Source organism: Tachysurus fulvidraco, chromosome 8 (assembly GCF_022655615.1).
Source record: "Tachysurus fulvidraco isolate hzauxx_2018 chromosome 8, HZAU_PFXX_2.0, whole genome shotgun sequence".
Taxonomy (NCBI): Eukaryota; Metazoa; Chordata; class Actinopteri; order Siluriformes; family Bagridae; genus Tachysurus; species Tachysurus fulvidraco.
Genome location: NC_062525.1, coordinates 23,550,923 through 23,568,312, shown reverse-complemented (window position 1 = coordinate 23,568,312; position 17,390 = coordinate 23,550,923). Strand labels below are relative to the sequence as shown.

The 17,390-nt window shown below is 42.1% G+C and overlaps 3 protein-coding genes across 8 annotated transcripts in view; 1 reads left to right on the top strand and 2 right to left on the bottom strand.

Annotated features, from left to right (window-relative positions):
- Positions 1 to 2,141, top strand: part of lrrc45 (leucine rich repeat containing 45) — an 8,994-nt gene extending 6,853 nt beyond the window's left edge. For all 5 annotated transcript variants that reach the window (XM_027163266.2, XM_027163265.2, XM_027163268.2 and 2 more), the window contains 3 exons: positions 1 to 33; positions 608 to 755; positions 1,713 to 2,141. The exon at positions 1 to 33 is cut by the window's left edge and continues 141 nt beyond it. In XM_027163266.2, coding sequence (XP_027019067.2) covers positions 1 to 33; positions 608 to 755; positions 1,713 to 1,909 — 378 coding nt within the window. In that variant the 3' untranslated portion in view covers positions 1,910 to 2,141. The remainder of the gene's footprint in view (positions 34 to 607; positions 756 to 1,712) is intronic.
- Positions 2,142 to 4,048: 1,907 nt separating this feature from the next.
- Positions 4,049 to 8,314, bottom strand: dcxr (dicarbonyl/L-xylulose reductase). The gene is made up of 9 exons (XM_047817578.1): positions 8,230 to 8,314; positions 8,092 to 8,145; positions 7,872 to 7,969; positions 7,177 to 7,331; positions 7,043 to 7,085; positions 6,850 to 6,949; positions 5,147 to 5,211; positions 4,560 to 4,677; positions 4,049 to 4,418 (listed from the first exon to the last, which is right to left on the bottom strand). Exons 2-9 carry the CDS (start codon positions 8,141 to 8,143, stop codon positions 4,315 to 4,317), a joined length of 735 nt encoding a protein of 244 aa, XP_047673534.1. The 5' UTR covers positions 8,144 to 8,145; positions 8,230 to 8,314; the 3' UTR covers positions 4,049 to 4,314.
- Positions 8,315 to 9,569: 1,255 nt separating this feature from the next.
- Positions 9,570 to 17,094, bottom strand: rfng (RFNG O-fucosylpeptide 3-beta-N-acetylglucosaminyltransferase). 2 transcript variants are annotated; one of them, XR_007143720.1, is made up of 10 exons: positions 16,818 to 17,094; positions 15,004 to 15,444; positions 13,521 to 13,569; positions 13,293 to 13,395; positions 12,170 to 12,323; positions 11,831 to 11,916; positions 11,153 to 11,318; positions 10,704 to 10,789; positions 10,398 to 10,569; positions 9,570 to 10,362 (listed from the first exon to the last, which is right to left on the bottom strand). XR_007143720.1 is itself a non-coding variant. In XM_027163298.2 (9 exons), exons 2-9 carry the CDS (start codon positions 15,367 to 15,369, stop codon positions 10,503 to 10,505), a joined length of 1,077 nt encoding a protein of 358 aa, XP_027019099.2. In that variant the 5' UTR covers positions 15,370 to 15,444; positions 16,818 to 17,094; the 3' UTR covers positions 9,570 to 10,502. The 2 variants fall into 2 exon arrangements, 1 of the variants encoding a protein (XP_027019099.2); XM_027163298.2 differs by having other exon boundaries at positions 9,570 to 10,569.
- Between the last annotated feature and the right edge of the window lie 296 nt (positions 17,095 to 17,390).

Genomic DNA, 17,390 nt, shown 5'->3' with positions numbered 1-17,390 from the left:
GCGCTGCGGCGCAGGATAGACGAGCTGCAGCAGGTGCGGCGCTAATGACAGAGCCACAATGTAAACATACAGACGGATGACAGATTAAAGGAAAAACCACCCAACATGTCAGAACAGCTGTGGAACTGAACAATTCTATTTAAAGATTTTCTATTTTCAGTTTATAGAAATCTATTTTGTTACCCTGTTTGGCCCAAATCCATATGATGGACCATCTCTCTACTTTCACTTAAACTAAAGGACCGCAATCACAACTTTGACTTCTTTCTGATAAGAAGAGAGAGAGAGAGAGAGAGAGAGAGAGAGAGAAAGTGAATTATCCTGCACAGACTCTGAAAGTTAACAAACATGGACAGGACAAAATATTTTCGAAAAAACAGCACAAAATGAGGTTTTCTCCAGTTTTTTGTTTGTTTGTTTGTTTGTTTGTTTAGAGCCCTTTAAAACCCCACAGGTTTATATGGAATTATGCATTGTATAGAGATCCATAAAAGAAATACTTCCTTAATTAGTATAACCCCCAAAAGCCGATTACGTTAACGTCACAACTTTGCTGTGTATATAACACCACGTCGTTATTGCTTCCTTCCACCGTCCTCATCCTCAGGAGCTTGCTGGGAAAGAGCAGGAGAAGGTGGCGGAGGTGACGCGGGTTAAGGTCGAGCTGCAGGAACAGATCGGCCACTTGCAAGCCGAGAGGACAGCGCAGAGCGGCTTAAAGGAGAAGATCGCTGCTTTGGAGAGGGAGATGAAGGGTAACGGTTCACAACTGAAATATCATCGCTTATCAAATAGTGCTTATACCAAAGAACATGAGTTTTTGTTCTCAAATAGAAATGTCGAAATGTAGAAGACTTAAAAGTAGGGTCTCTGAGTCAGGCGGAAAAATAAACAAAAAAACAAAACAAACGTGTAGCCAATGAGCAGTAAGGGGCGTGTCTTGTCGATATGCATCAACACGGAGGATAAAAACAAAGAAAGAAAGAGAAGAAAGACTTACGATAAGGCAAGAAGTAGGACGTGTTAATATAGGATCAGCTTTCCAGCGCTGGAGAGAACTGAAGGAGCAGGAAGTTGGCCACATATTCACAGGTTGGAGTTTCCCGAGTCAATAACTCCTGAGCTAAACGCTGTTACTACACAAATAACACCTCTTTTCTATCGTAGTAATGTAGAGAGGCAGCTACAACCGTGTTTTGTGTAGTAACAGCGTTTAGCTCAGGAGTTATCGACTCGGGAAACTCCGACCTGTGAATATGTGGCCGACTTTACTTAAGACGCCGAGGCGCTTTTTTCCTTCTCGATAGGTGAGTAACGTTGGTTTTGCTTTGTTACACAGAACTAATATATGCCTTTGTCCTTTACATGATTATGCTTGTGTGGCATTTTTGCTTGTTTGTTTATCTGCAATCGTATTGTTCTTCCCTTCAGCTATGATAAAGACACGTTTCTTTCCATTAGTTGCCTGGGTTACGTATGTATGTGTGTGGGCGGGCGGAGCTATCGATACAGGGGTGGGACCCATTTGGGTTAGGGGCGTGTTTGTTTTGGTGATTTTATATGTCAACATTGGCTTTCAAAAATCGGAGACCCTGCCTTTAATGTTGAGAGTTTGAATAAAATGTACAATGAAAAAAATTGTAAAATATAATCAAGTGTTTTAATAACCAATGAACTGAGGCTAAAGCTAGCATCTTTTCTTCCTGGGACAGCACTTCATACCACTCACCGAGAGGCTCTTTTGGACAAAGAAAGCGAGATCTCGTCTCTACAGGAGCGCCTGCGCATGCGAGAAGCGGAGATCCAGCGTATACGCGAGGACGAGGCGCAGAGAGCCAGTTTGCTTCAGAACGCCATCCTCACTTACGTTCAAGGCTCCACTATCGGACAGTACAGCTCAAAAAAATGACACTCACTCAATCAGTAATCAAACCTGTGTCTGATTTCACTGAGGTCTTTCTAAAAGCAGAGGAGTAATACTGTAAGTTTTTATTCAAAATGAGTTTTTTATCTTTAACAAGTAAATCGTTTACAGAAACCTTCCGGGATCTCAGGAAAAGTGAAACGAAGTAAATCCCAGCGCACTTAAAAAAAAGTTTTGATTTGATTTGTTTTCTATAATAAAATCTTGGCAAAAGTAACTTGTAAATGTCCATTTTCCTGACAACAAAGATCAAAGCACACTTATAATGTTGGTACAAAAGAACCCATTTAGTGCTAATGTCAAGTCCTGAACGATACACTTATTGTCCACTTTATTAGGAACATCTATACACGTGTTCAGTATCAACCGTTCAGTTTGGAGTGGCGTGGAACCCGATGTGGTCGTCTGCTGCTGTAGATCATCCACCTCATTTCACTGTGCTGTAATGTACAGTATATGTGACAAAATAAAAAAAAGATTCTATTCTATTAACTGAAACCTGACCATGTTCCTAATAAAGTGGACGGTAAGGCTATTCTAGCCTCATTACGAGCTAGCATGTTTTCATATTCTTTTTTTTGGGGGGGTTTATTTTCTGAGAGCTTACATTCCTAAATGCTAATACTGGTAGCTGACAGGTACTGGAATACTCCATCATGGTGCATCTACACTCCATTTGACCCTCAATGGACAGTAAACAAACCCGTCCATCGGTAGCCTAGCGGTTAAGGTGTCGGACTACTGAGTTCGAATCCCAGGTCTGCCAGGCTGCCACTGCTGGAGCTCTGAGCTCAAAATGCTGCAAACATTTAGGGGTTAACTCTCGGTACTCGTCCCAAGCCTGGAGTATATATGAGGGTTGAATCAGGAAGGGTGAATCCTGGCAACCCCAAACAGGGAACAGCTGAAGGACAACAAAAGCTTTTTATTACAACAATTATGTTCCAGTCTGGGGGACACGGTGGCTTAGTGGTTAGCACGTTCACCTCACATCTCCAGGGTTGGGGGTTCGATTCCCGCCTCCCCGTGCCTCGGGGGTTTCCTCCGGGTACTCCAGTTTCCTGCCCCGGTCCAAAGACATGCATGGTAGGTTGATTGGCGTCTCTGAAAAAAATGTCTGTAGTGTGTGAATGTGTGTGTGTGTGAGTGAATGAGAGTGTGTGTGTGCCCTGCGATGGGTTGGCACTCCGTCCAGGGTGTATCCTGCCTCGATGCCCAATGCCGCCTGAGATAGGGACAGGCTTCCCGTGACCCGAGAAGTTCGGATAAAGCGGTAGAAAATGAATGAATGAATGGTTTCAAACATAATGGATGCTCTGTTAGCCTGCTCTCCACATTAGGGAGCAAATATCCCATAACAATAAGCATAAAGGAATTCCGATTAGCACCGTCCTGAATTTCCATATCACTGGTCAAATCCAAACAATTTTGATCAATGGAATGAATGGAATGTGGCGACAGGCTTTCACTCTTCACTCCGACGATTCATTCATTGTCAGTGATTTGAAGTAAGGGTCAGACGTCGGAGCGTCGCACCAATCGGGTCTCACAATAGCAAAATTCCAAGCGCATTCCATGGCTCAGTGGAAATGCCTTTTGACTGTTGTCCCATTCTGCCAATTGGAATCAGGTGGATGGGGAAAGTCGAGCGTCTTGGCCTGTGCTACTCAGGAAGGTTATGGGTGACGTCAAATAAGGACATGGTGGCTAAGTGGTTAACACATTTGCCCCACAATTTTGGTGTTGGGCTTTTGATTCCCATCCCTGCTTTGTGTGTGGAGTTTGCTCTTCATGTTCCTTACTTTTTTTTGTAGCTTTATTTCGTTTCTTAATCGAACTGGAGGTCCAGAATGATGAGCTCAAAATAATCTGACTAGAATCGTGGCTGTTTAGTCAGATTAATAATTTCATCTAACTGTGTAGTCGTATATGTATGTAATTCGTGTTTGTGCTCAAGTTTCCATCAGTGAATTTCCCGGTTTCCTTCCAGAATAATTTTCCTCTTGGTTCCTTTTTCCTTTCTCGCCACCTTCACCTCTGACTCGCTCGTTAGCCGTCGATCTACTGTATAACGTTCGTTATGAAAAGTGCTACACAAACAAAATGTAATAAAACAACACATACTAGTTTTAGCCCATTTATTTAATACTCGATGGCTTTATGATCCTTCATTACAGTGTTATAGATTTTCACAGTTACTCAGTACAATAGAAAAATTAGCACCTCTGACCTCCCTATAATAGTTTGTCTTGGCAGGACATCATGAAGTATGAAGCTACAAGAAGCTACAAAAATCAGTTAGTACACATGTGGAATACACTGTAGTGCTGTTTATTTTCCCCTTCAATCTCCGTCAAATCTCCTGGCGGTTCCCACAACGGGACTCCGACTTAAGAGATCAGGAAGCCTCCGTCTATCGGCAGGAACGCTCCGTTAGTCATGGCGCTCTTGTCACAGAGCAGAAACAGTATGGCGTGGACCACATCCTCCACTTCTGTAATAACAAAACAACATAAATTGCTTGATTTATCTTAATAGATATTATGTATAACAGAAAAAAAAACTTATTTATAATAAATAATATTAAGTGTTTTGTATATAACTACATGAACCTGACCCAAGTCATATAACCCACCAGCAAATTTGCCCATCGGGATACGCGAGATCATGGCGTTAGCTTTTACCGGGTCACTCCATCCTATTTTTGCCATGTCTGTCAACACCACAGTAGGGTTTACAGAGTTCACTCTGATCTGCACAAATTTTACCATAAAAAAACAACAACAAGAATTTAGAAACATACACACACACATACACACACACACACACACTATTTACAGAAACCCAACAGCATCCTTTCGCATTACAGCAGTAATACAGGTAATAAAATTCAGCAATCCAAAACACACACCACAAACGTATTACTGGGTTAACTAAGGGATTTTACTCTTTTTACCTAAAGCCAGAAAATTTCCTTCTGCTTTGGGCTTGAGTCAGCACTGAACTACATCGTGATTAATTTTCCCACTTCACAGTAGTGATTAACGGCTCATATGAAAGCAAAAACTTCTCTCTTTTCTTTTTACCTAACCTTCTCAGATTATATAGTATAATTTTATTGTGTGTCCTATTATAAAACAAACATATATATATATATATGGGTTTTTCGCAGTGGAGTAACTAACGAGATGTGAGTGTATTAATGAGGTAACGGCGACTCACCTTGTACGGCGCCAGCTCCAGAGCCATCACTTTTGTCAGCATGTCCAGTGCTCCTTTGGTTGCACCTTAATGAACAGTGAGAAAATATCCATGTCAGTATATTCAGATATATTTTAAGAACGAGGCAACAGAAAGTGACAAGTTTAAAAGTAAAACGAATAAACCTATTATTTCATTTGAATGTGCTGTTCCCTTTCCGTTTCGTTTCAGACTGCGCTGTTCCCTTTCCGTTTTGTTTCAGACTGCGCTGTTCCCTGTCCGTTTCGTTTCAGACTGCGCTGTTCCCTTTCCGTTTTGTTTGAGTGCGCTGTTCCCTGTCCGTTTTGTTTGAGTGCGCTGTTCCCTTTCCGTTTTGTTTCAGACTGCGCTGTTCCCTTTCCATTTTGTTTCAGACTGCGCTGTTCCCTGTCCGTTTTGTTTTAGTGTGCTGTTCCCTTTCCATTTTGTTTCAGACTGCGCTGTTCCCTTTCCATTTTGTTTCAGACTGCGCTGTTCCCTTTCCGTTTTGTTTCAGACTGCGCTGTTCCCTGTCCGTTTTGTTTCAGACTGCGCTGTTCCCTTTCCGTTTTGTTTGAGTGCGCTGTTCCCTTTCCGTTTTGTTTCAGACTGCGCTGTTCCCTTTCCGTTTTGTTTGAGTGCGCTGTTCCCTTTCCGTTTTGTTTCAGACTGCGCTGTTCCCTTTCCGTTTTGTTTGAGTGCGCTGTTCCCTTTCCGTTTTGTTTCAGACTGCGCTGTTCCCTTTCCATTTTGTTTCAGACTGCGCTGTTCCCTGTCCGTTTTGTTTGAGTGCGCTGTTCCCTTTCCGTTTTGTTTGAGTGCGCTGTTCCTTTTCCGTTTTGTTTCAGACTGCGCTGTTCCTTTTCCGTTTTGTTTCAGACTGCGCTGTTCCCTTTCCGTTTTGTTTGAGTGCGCTGTTCCCTTTCCGTTTTGTTTGAGTGCGCTGTTCCTTTTCCGTTTTGTTTCAGACTGCGCTGTTCCCTTTCCGTTTTGTTTCAGACTGCGCTGTTCCCTTTCCGTTTTGTTTCAGACTGCGCTGTTCCCTTTCCATTTTGTTTCAGACTGCACTGTTCCTTTTTCGGTTTTGTTTCTGAGTGCTCTGTTGTGTTTTCTGGTGTGCTGTTGTTTGTCTGGTTTCTGTTAATATGTTTCGAGACTTATCACAAGTTAAACTTCTCTGATAGTGAGCAGACACTTACTCAAACCCAAGGACCAGCACGGAGCCAAGCTTAAAATAAGTGTCTGTCTAAATAAATGTAAGTGACTGTGGTGTTGGTGTAAAGAGGCTAAAACACAGAGCCCCTCAAAGTTATTACTCAAAACCTGCCTGTTGCCTTAAATATCACTAACCTGAGTTGAGTATTAAATATGCTGAGTTGCCAGCGTATTAGACACACTAATATATTGCACCTAATAAAGCCCAGATAAAGAAATCATAAAATATAAGTAGAAGCCATAACACTCATAAAACTGCACTATAAACTCCAACGAGAACAGACACTATAGATTAAAGATACAAAGTCCTAACGATGTGAGGTGAAGCCTCCGGTTCTTCGTTCAAGACTTCATTAAATCTGCTGTATTTCTATTATATATTTTTATACATTTTTCTCCTTTCTTACCTGTATAGTTAAATCCTATTTTTATTGGAATTCTATTCTTATTCATTTATCACAGACAGAGGAAAAACCTTTTTTTTTACTCACAGTACACTGCATGGTCTTTAAAGGCACGTTGTGAAGCTTGGCTGGAGATGTTCACGATGGAGCCTCCACTTCCCCTGGCTTTCATTCCTTTGGCCACAATCTATATTTAAAGGCCAAGTACAGTCAAAATGCCATTTTTTATGAGAAAGTATTTCTTCTGTTTCTTTTTTCTTTTCTTATTTTCCCCCCTTACTTGAGCAACATGTAGGGCTGCTTTCACGTTCACACCAAAAGACCTGCAATTATAGATGAAGCACAAAAAAGGAGCAAGTGTGAGATTGTGGAATGGATATTTATGTGAAAGTATGGAAGTGACAATGTCTTTACACATCAAAGCTGTCCTGCGTGATCTCGAGGAAGGATTCCAGCCTGGCGCAGCCTGCGTTGTTCACCAGCAGGTCGACAGGACCCACGTCTTTCAGTGCACGCTCAGTAGCATCCCAATCCGCCAGGTCCACACACACAGGCTTAATGGAAGAACACTGCAGATTTGGGGATGAGGAGAAGATGAAGGTATCAAAAATCAGTGAAGATATTACAACAGGATTCACAAAGAGGTTTCCTGATGACTAGATAGATATATAGATAGATAGATAGACAGAATGATAGACAGACATATAGATAGACAGACATATAGATAGATAGATAGATAGATAGATAGATAGATAGATAGATAGATAGATAGATAGATAGATAGACATACAGATAGATGGATGGATAGATAGATAGACAGACAGACAGACAGATAGATAAATATACAGAATGATAGACAGAATGATAGATAGATAGAAACAGGGCATAAATATATCTCCTATATTTTTTTTATTTAAATGCGTACACTAACCTCTTATTTATTTATTAATTATTATTATTATTATTATTATTATTATTATTATTATTATTATTATTATTATGCAGAATATGAGGTTCTCGATTTTCTAAGTTTAAGTGCAGGAGGAGGAAAAGATTTCCGGATCCGTTTTTAATGAAATAAAATATTAATAATTAGCAGGTAAAAGTACCTCGTGCACGAGCGTATCCAGGTCGGCCTGTGTGCGCGTGACCGCTACAACTTCCGCGCCCCCGCGCGCTAAAGCCAGAGCTGTGGCTCGTCCTATTCCTGTCAGTGCGAGTCATTAAAGGGCATTAAAGCGGTTGTACACATGAAGGAAACGATTCGGTTTAGAAAACTCGTCGTCTGTATAACTGTCCCTGTCTTTAATAGGGGAAAAACATAAGTACCCTTTCCGGCTCCCGTGACGAGCGCGCGCTTGCCGGTGAACGTGATCTCCATGGCTACGGGGAAATCAGGGGGAAACAGAAGTTAGCATGCTAGCATTTATTAGCTGTTTAAAAAGCATGAAAGTGTCTCGGATGTACCTTCTTCCTCGTGGCAGTGGATTTCAGCTGAGAGCAAGGTTTATACAGGGGGGGAGGGGCGTTAGGAAGAGGGAGGGAGGAAGAAAACAGCAGGGTGGGGTGGGTCATGTCTAGGGGAAGTTCAAGGGTAACTTGAGGGTAAAAGTGCTTGTGCTTACAGTGGACTAAACCACTGAAATTCACTCCAGGTTAAAGGTTTACTCGGATTTCTAACCGACCTGTTATCAGGGTTGCTCTTTTTTTGTGCAGTGAATATACACAGGGTTTTACGGTGATCGTCAGGCACTTGGGTTAATCAGCCATAACATTCATGCCTTTGTGTAGGTTCTACTTGTGCCACCAAGTGATCCGACGAGTCCTTAAGATCTCTGAAGGTGTGGTGTGGGATCTGGTACCAAGATGTAAGCAGCAGATCCTTCAATCCTGCACATCACAAGGCAGGGGCGTCTGCGGATCAGACTTATTTGTCCAGCACAACAAACAGATGTTTGATTGGATTGAGATTTTTGGAATTTGGAGGCCACGTCAAACGCACATGCACATGAACTATATCCACATGATGGATATGATAATGATGATGTTGTTCATCAGACCAGACCACCATCTTCCATTGCTCCATGATCCAGTTCTGGGGTCAGCATGGACTTTATCGCAGCTACACTTCCCCATACACAGCAAGCTGTGGTGCACTTTATGTCCTGCACTTTTATATCATAGTCAGCATTAAAACTTTCAGTAGCTTTTCCGTGGGATCGGACTAGACATGCTAGCATTCTCTCGCCCTTTGCATCAGCAAGCCTGGGCTGCCTATGACCCTGTTACTGAATCACCCTTAATGCCCTTTTGGTAGGTAATCCTTGTCTCTGATCCTTACACTTCCCAATTTTACCTGCTTCCAAAATACATCAACCGTGAGAACTGACTCAATGCCTGAATCTCAATTCTATCCTTTCCATATAGTTTATATCTTTAACGATATACAACAGATGAGCTACACTGTATGGCCAAAAGTTCATGACACCCATCACACCTATAAGTGGTTCTTCTCCAAACAACAAAGGTGGAAGCATGCAGTTGTACAGATTGTCTTAGCATCACAACTGGGACTAAGAGGCCCAAACTAGTCCAGCATGACAATGCCCCTGTGCACAAAGCACAGAGCTCCATGAAGACACGATACACCCCATCCGGAATACCCAAGACTCCTCAACCCAGCACAAATGAATGACACAAATCCCTACGGCCATGTTGGAAACGCTCAGGTGTCCACAAACCTTCAGCGGTATAATGTATACTAACTGATCCCCCCAAAAAACCTGCAATAAATAAAGACTTTCAAAAAAAATTCATAACGGTTTATTTACACGAGAAGAGACAGACAAGATAAGAGGCAAACAGCAGCAGTATATGGCAGCAGCTTGGCATTGCTTAATCCTCTTCTGTTCACACATTTTTGTCATCACTAACTAAGAAAGTAAAATACCCCAGTCTTTTTTTTTTTTTTGGCAAGTTCACATGAATCACTGACCAGCAATGAAAAGCCATGTTTGTGCAGAAGCATCATTAAAAATGTAGAAAAAAAAATACATATATTTTGGCAGCTTTTTTTTTGGAATATGTTAGTGTTAAGGCATCATTTAGTGCAACCATTAAAATGCACAGTAGACATTTGTCTTTTTACCTTTAGGACAGCTGATGTGTATGAATCCGTACTTGGACTTAACCTTGCAAGTGACGACTCGATTCATTCGTGTTATCATCACAGTAAAAATCTATTTCAGATATCCTGTAGCTTTCTCTTCCAGGAGCCCGTGGATTAAAGTCCTGTCTAAACCGCAACTGTAATACAGTAAATTTTTTTGTTTCAGAGCCTTTCTGGAGGTGACACCTGATTCCCAAAGAGATTAAACTGATATTTCCTCTTGCATGGCATGCTTACAAGAACATCTCATTTCAGCAAATAAAAGCTTTGAGCCGGCACGAATTAAAAAAAAACAACAACAAAATAACAGATAGTGATAAGCTTGGGGGAAAAATACTAAAAATGTTAATGTATATTCTTTTGGCATTTCTTATACTCCTCAGATCAGACTTTAGGACATCGAAATAAGTGACCATTTTAAATATATATATATATATATATATAAACGGTCACTTATTTATTTTATCAGCCTGGTAGTCAGATGTATTAATGCATGAAAGTCGCATTTTAGGATCGAGAGTTCAGACAAGACCGGAGATATTTGCTTTGTCTCCAGAAGATTGCGTTGAGGTCAGCGATGACTGCTACGGTGACACCATTCAGTCTCAGGATAAAGTAAGCAGTGAACGGTTTTAAATCTGAAAAAGGGGAGAAAAAAAAAAAAAAAATCCGTAAGTGAAACGTAAATCAAGGAAGTGATGTTGATGCAAATTACACCACACCGTTTGTTGATACGGTGAACATTCTTCTTAGTGAACTTGTAGAATGTTACCGTGAAGGGTCTTCGGTCAAGGAGAACGCTCCGGCGACGGGTATCACGTTCCTCCTGTTCTCGAAACCGCCGTAGCTCAGGGTGACCTATGGAGGGGAGCGAACGCAGACGTGAGCAGACCGTAAAGAAACCCACAGTGAAAGATTACACGGCTTTGTGTCGAGTTCTGCAAGGTCACGCAAGATAACGTGCATTTATGGAAGGAGATAGAGCGAGATATAGTTCTGAGTATTGTATCTTTTACAACACAGTAAGGGATGTGATAGCTGTAAGTCTATATACGTAAAGGTTAATGGAACACCGAGTGCCATTGTGATACAAGGGCCACATACTGGACGTCATTAATCTTCTAGCATCTACTGTACTACTCTTGAAATCAGCTTCTATCATACGTCATTCCCTCGAGTCTCTGTGTGGTGTGAGAATAAGAAGAAAAGAGTAAGAGAGACCTGTTTGAGGATGTCCTCAGCAGGCATCCTCTGCAGGTTCTCCAGATGTGAGTGGAAGAGGTCGGTGTGTACCAGAGGAACCTCCAGCAGCGCTTCGATGATGTAACCGATCGTGCAGTCATCCGGGAGACGGATCTTCTCTGCTGTAGTGATGAAGTTCCCCAGACTGTGACAAAGAAACAACAGCGATGCTGATAATTACGCCTAGCTTCTTAAAAAGGAATGCCTGCTCATTCATGGGAGTTTGCGCAGAAGGTCAAAGAATCCATATAAGTGCCTGTGCCTGCTGTGGCCTGACAGGAGTGGAATCTGATGTGGTCTTCAGCTGAGCCTCGAACTGTGCAAAGGATTCAGCTTGATCCTGTCTAGTTGTCGTTCTTTGACCTCTTTCATCGACAAGGTGTTTCTGCGGCTCACTGGGTGCTTTTGGTCTTACAGCATTCTGTATAGACTCTAGTTGTGCTTCAAATTTGCAGCAGTTTCTAACTAACCCAGCTAGCAGTTCACCGACAACCATGCCACGGTTTTCCACATTCTGGTGTTACTTAACATTAACTGAAGCCATTCGACCTGCAGCTGTAAGATTTTTGTTAGCACTGTGCTGCTGCCACACGACTGACTGACAATGATGCGAATGAGCATGTGTTCCTAGTGGCCAGTGAGTGTTAATACACATACCTTGCCCATGGACTCATCTTGAGCGCGAGGCCTCGACTGATACAGAAACCGGCGCCACCGGTAGCAAACCAGAACTTGACAGAGGTCTGGAACAGAAAGCGTATGAATGTTGACAACTCGTTACTCATCAACAGCTCAATAACACCACTGATTCGAACACCACGTTTCCCTCGATCCCACAGAAACAAACCTGTCTACTTGTTACCCAGTTACACCCAGTACATAAAAACAAATAAAATCAATGAACTCGTATTTGTCCTGTGCTTCAGTTCAGGCTGAATATTTTAAGATTTGTGTGAATTCGTTCCAGAGATCTGGAAGAGAGTTGGAATTCCTCACCGATCCATCGCTCCTGACCCTCTCGGGAGCCTCTATGGGGTGATCGAGACTCGGCCGGCCCAGGTACACATCCTGCGTGTGGGAATAGGTTGAGAGCAGCTGCAGTAGACTCGGCAGGATGACGTAATTATCGTCGTCCACGTGACAGAACCATCTAGAAAGTGCAATAGAGGTTAGATATACGGTTATACATTTTTTTTTTTTACACCCAATAGGTGCAGTTTCGAACAGGCACAACGACCTCAGTGGGTCCTATGGATGGTCTAACTGGGCATTCACTAAATTCCAGGGGTTTTGTTACCACGATGTAAAGTGGGCGCGTTTCCAGAGGTCTTGGAAAAACGTCCTCTATAAAAAAAAAAAGAGCATACTACGAAGGACAAAACAGTCATACAGGTAGATTTATTTTAGAAAACAAATAAACAACCAAAAACTACGGTTATGTTTAGGGTTAGATTATCAAATAGGCCACGCCTACCCGATGATGCAATATCTGTTACGCTGTTCAGAAATCCCTGGAAATAAGTGCATCCCGGTCTAACTGCTCAGCAATATCCTGTCCTGGGGTCAGTTATTTTTAAACGTAGTTACTATTGCTAAATAAAAAGCCTTTATCTGTCACATATGCATTATCCCAGCTTGATAGGAAGTTGGGGTCAGAGTGCGTGACACAGCGCTTCTGTAGCAGTGAGGGTTAAGGACTCAGTGGTGGCAGATTGGTAGTGATGGGGCTGGAACCCCTGAATTTCTGCACGGTAACCCAGAGCCTTAACTGCTGAGCCACCAGTGCACAGGACAAAGACAAAAGAAGTACAGCTACAGAAATCGCATCCCACTGATGTCGCATGGACTCAGTTGTTATGCTTCTATAGTTCTAAGCCTATAATCAGACTTCTAAGTAACGGCAGAGGAGAGTTCATTTTGAGAAGCCTTGCTTTACTGTACAACACGTTAAGTCCGTTCTATTCGCCTCGAGTGGTCTTATTCCCAAAAAGTTTCCCAGTATCCATGAAGATCAGTATGTCATTCTTCTCCTGTTCTTATTTATACCCAGGACCAAGCCGCTACACCAAGCTAACTCTGACACCCAACCTGTTTATTACGGTGATTCCAAAAACCCAACTTTTTTTGTGACTCGATGAACTTGTCGTACTCCACAGACATCTTGCAGCACAGCGCCTGGCGTGTGTGAGCGGCTGAGCAGTTGGTGTTGATGACGTTGCCTCCTTCGATGGACGAACGAAAGAAAAAAGGGGAAAGAAAACACAGGGATGAATCCAGGAGAGGAGTAAAAATCATGACTGGATTCATTTGGGAGTTTAAAAAAGCAGCTCCGTGTGCTGTACTTTACCTGCTTTCTTCTTCAGCTCTTTATCCTCACCATCGGTGAAGATGAATGTCTGAAAAAGACAGAACGATAGAGTTTAAAAACACATGGACCTGGGAGATTGGAGCCACTGGTATAGTCACATTTACGGCATTTTTGGCACACGCCCTTATGCAGAGCGACTTACGTTTGATTGTGTATTATACATCTGAGCAGTGGCAGTTTGGTGGACTTTGGGATTCAAACTCACAACCTTCTGATTGGTAGTCGACTTATTGGTAGCCACGGAGCGACCACATCCCCATTATTATTCATTGATTATTGTCATGATAAACAGTACGTTGTTTATCGTTCATATTCCTCTTCGGATAGATCGTTTCGGTTCTAAAAACCAAAGCTGGCGTTGGTGTGGGTGTGAAACCTGGAACTGGAGACTCCTTCCATTCCATACACCTTACAGAAACTTATCTTCCCAGAAAATGTCTCTGCATCAACAAAGAATGAGCACAGTAATATGAAACTGGTGGTTCTCTGTGCTTCTGGAAGGTCAGGACAGCACTGTGGTGCGACACTGAGATACCCCACATCAAATGCTAGACTACACACTGCTTCAGACGCCGAAAGAAGAAAAGCTTCTTTCAGAGTGCCTCGTTTTGACACTTTTACACTCGACGTGATTCAGTTCCTGAAAATTAATGCCGTTATATAAATCTTGGATGCTTCTAACGTCGAGAGCTTCTTTGGATGAAAGCTGAGATTAAAGGATTTTTTTAAACCTGGATAGGTTCGTGTATGTGGCTTTATGCAGCCAAACGAACGCACCGACTCTCTGAGACGGGGGGAAAAATCTGTGAAAAGATCCTTTGTGTGATTTAACCGGGAGCCATAATCTGATTGCGAAACAGTTCTCTCTGGGTACTGCTGTTTCTCAATGCTTACGTCAATTTTATGTGGAGCCAAAGTAGAAACGGAGAATTAACTAAGGACTGGCAGATTGTGGAGTCGTCATTTAGGTGATTATGAATAGCGGGTTCAGTCTGCAGTAAATCAACCAGGTCAAACGTTCAGGAAAGCAGTGCCTCAGCTGGTGATTTGGACAAAAAACAAACACACCACCTTTTTTATAACTCCCCAGCAGGCATGTTGCCAAAGCTTTGCTTCTCATGCTCCCCTATGGCACTCCCTAACTGCACCTTTAAAACTGCAGGATTCATCGTGCTCCTGCCTCGCAGCCCCCGTTGAGTCATTTTATTAATTCAAATGAACAACAGAACGTGTGTTTTGAAAGCCCAGTGTTTTGCAAATCAGGAAAGGCATGCAGGGATACAAAGACAGGCGAAGGAATAACGTTTTGTTCCAGACTCCAAACGAACCCGACTCCTACTCTCGGCTCCTACCAGCTCATGGAAATGGAATGTCACATTGCAGACTCCACGGCTTTTGTAGGTTTTGTATTAACATCGGTCTAATTCTACCAGGTTTAAAATGGTAGTCGAGTGTGTCCTACCTGCTCGCTGGATTCTGACACCCAGGTCTGAAAAAGCAGCTCCAGACGTGATTTGTGATACTTCCTGGTGGTTTTGACTGCAATAAAAATGTCTTTCATTGCTAAAGGTTCCTTGGCTCGTGAACTGTGGAAGTCAGCACTGACTGAGTCTCTTTGGGATTTGTCACTGCTGGGCTTGGAGTTACTAGCACCTTTGTAGTACGTGGTGTTTTCTCCCCTTGTAGGCCTGGTATGGGGCAGAGGTCGAGGCAGCTTGCCCTGCCGCTGTGGCGTTTGGAGGGTTGGGATCAACAGCAGCACGACAGCACAGAAAGCCGAAGAGGCCAGGAAACAACGCCTGTTCGTGCCGACCGGAGGCAAATGCATTCTTCCTGAGCTCAGCCGCCTGGGCTCAGCCACCTCTCCTCTCCTACACCCATCTTCAGTGGAATGAGCTGCAGTCTGCTCAAAACGGAATGGAGAAAAAAGCAAAATGTTAAAAAAAATGACTATTACAGAGAAGTATGACGTCAAAAAACAGTAGCGTGTGCCATCCATGGGAGTGATTACTGGATTTCTGCTTCAACTGCTTACAGATGTGCACACTGGAAGCTGAACCAGCCTTGAGTTCTTATAAGCCAAGATATAGTGCCACGTTCATCTAAAAGGCGACTAGGACAGACTACTCCTTAACCCCAGGTACACAAGTGACATCAAACAACATGGCACATCTGGCCAAGAGCATCAAACAAAGCAGTTTAGTTTTGCTAACAAAAGATGGACATGGAGTTGTGCTTCTGGTGTAAATGCACAATACGGTGGTACTAAGTAGAGGTTAGGGTCCTTACTCGGGGGATCTTTAGTTTTCTACCAGATCTCTTCTCAGGAACTTTTATCTTGCCGTGGTTCTAAAAATGTCCCATGTTTGCCTTACACTCTGTATCTCAGATGTACGGCGGTCATTTTTATTCCTTTACTAAAGGACCTCGTAGATCGATATCTAAGCCGAGCTGAATCTCGACCTCATAAAGCACAAGACGTCTACATCTTGGAACTTCATTGTTTATCAGCTCCACAACTTCTACACTAGAAGCTTGCTTTTTGGAGCAAATAGGCGGAGCTTTAGGCAGTTTGTCATTTGAATAAACCCCGCCCATTTTTATAACGAAGCCCCACCCCCATGATCTTAGGTATGAAAGGACAGACGAGACGCTTATCTAAACATAAACAGGCATTCTGGACAGGAACTCGGTTTTCACTTAATACATCTTCCAACCTATTTGTTGTATTTTTTAAGATTTAATAATTTTCTACATATTTTTCATGTTATTTATAGAATAAAGCAATAATACTCTACTAAATATACCGAATAAACTCCATGCTAGCATACAACCCTGACATTCTGGGAAGAATATTGCAGAAGAATATAAATTATAGAAGAAATACATTATTATTATTATTTAATTAATTACGTTATAATAAGAGTCTAAGTTTAATGTTGAGCAACAAATTTCATCAACAGAGCCAAAAAAACCCACACAAAACCCCTCACTGTCCGTTTTTGGGCGAAGGTTCAATCCTAAATCGATATCTAGTGCACTAGATATAGAGCATAACTCCTCTAGTATCTACCCTACGAAGTGCACTAAAATAGGGAGAATGGATCGATTTGGAATTCAGCCAAAGTCAATAATCCTTTTCACTCCACAGACTTTCTTTTCGCTTAAACCAGCTAGCAACTAGCTTATATTTATAAACCATAGACTGACCAGATCAAAGTGAAGGAGAGGAAGAAAAACAGATATAAATAAATTTCTGAAAAGAGTTCAACTTACCGCGAAACGGTATATGTGTAGAAGCAGTTTTCTTCCTCAGGTCTGTCTTCATCCTGACGAAATAAAAACACTTGGAGAAGTGAAAGAAACCAGTAAACTTACTGTTTTTGTCCGCACCAAACAGTGAGAACAAACTTATATCTTTAACTTCAATTCACGCATCAACGAATAAACCCCTCAAGAGCTACACAAAGTCCGGGATTCATCTTTGTGGCTGTTAAATGCCCTATGTGTCGTGTAGCTCACTATGTGCGCCTTTACTAGATTGTAGCGGTAATACATTTACCGACGCTTTATTTACCGTATTTACTGCAAACACGACCGTAGAACCAGTAGGCGGGACAAACAGACACAGTGTCAATCATTCGATGCATCAGCCAATGATATAAGACTACATTTGGAATCAGGGTCAAGGTTAGCCAATCCTATTCCAGATACTAAACATCAATATACCACAAATATAATATTAATGATAATATTCATTATTATGTAGTATTCTAAAAATAGAAGAGGATATTTATTTATTTATTTATTTGTTTGTTTATAATTGAGCTGAAAAGAAATACTTATACA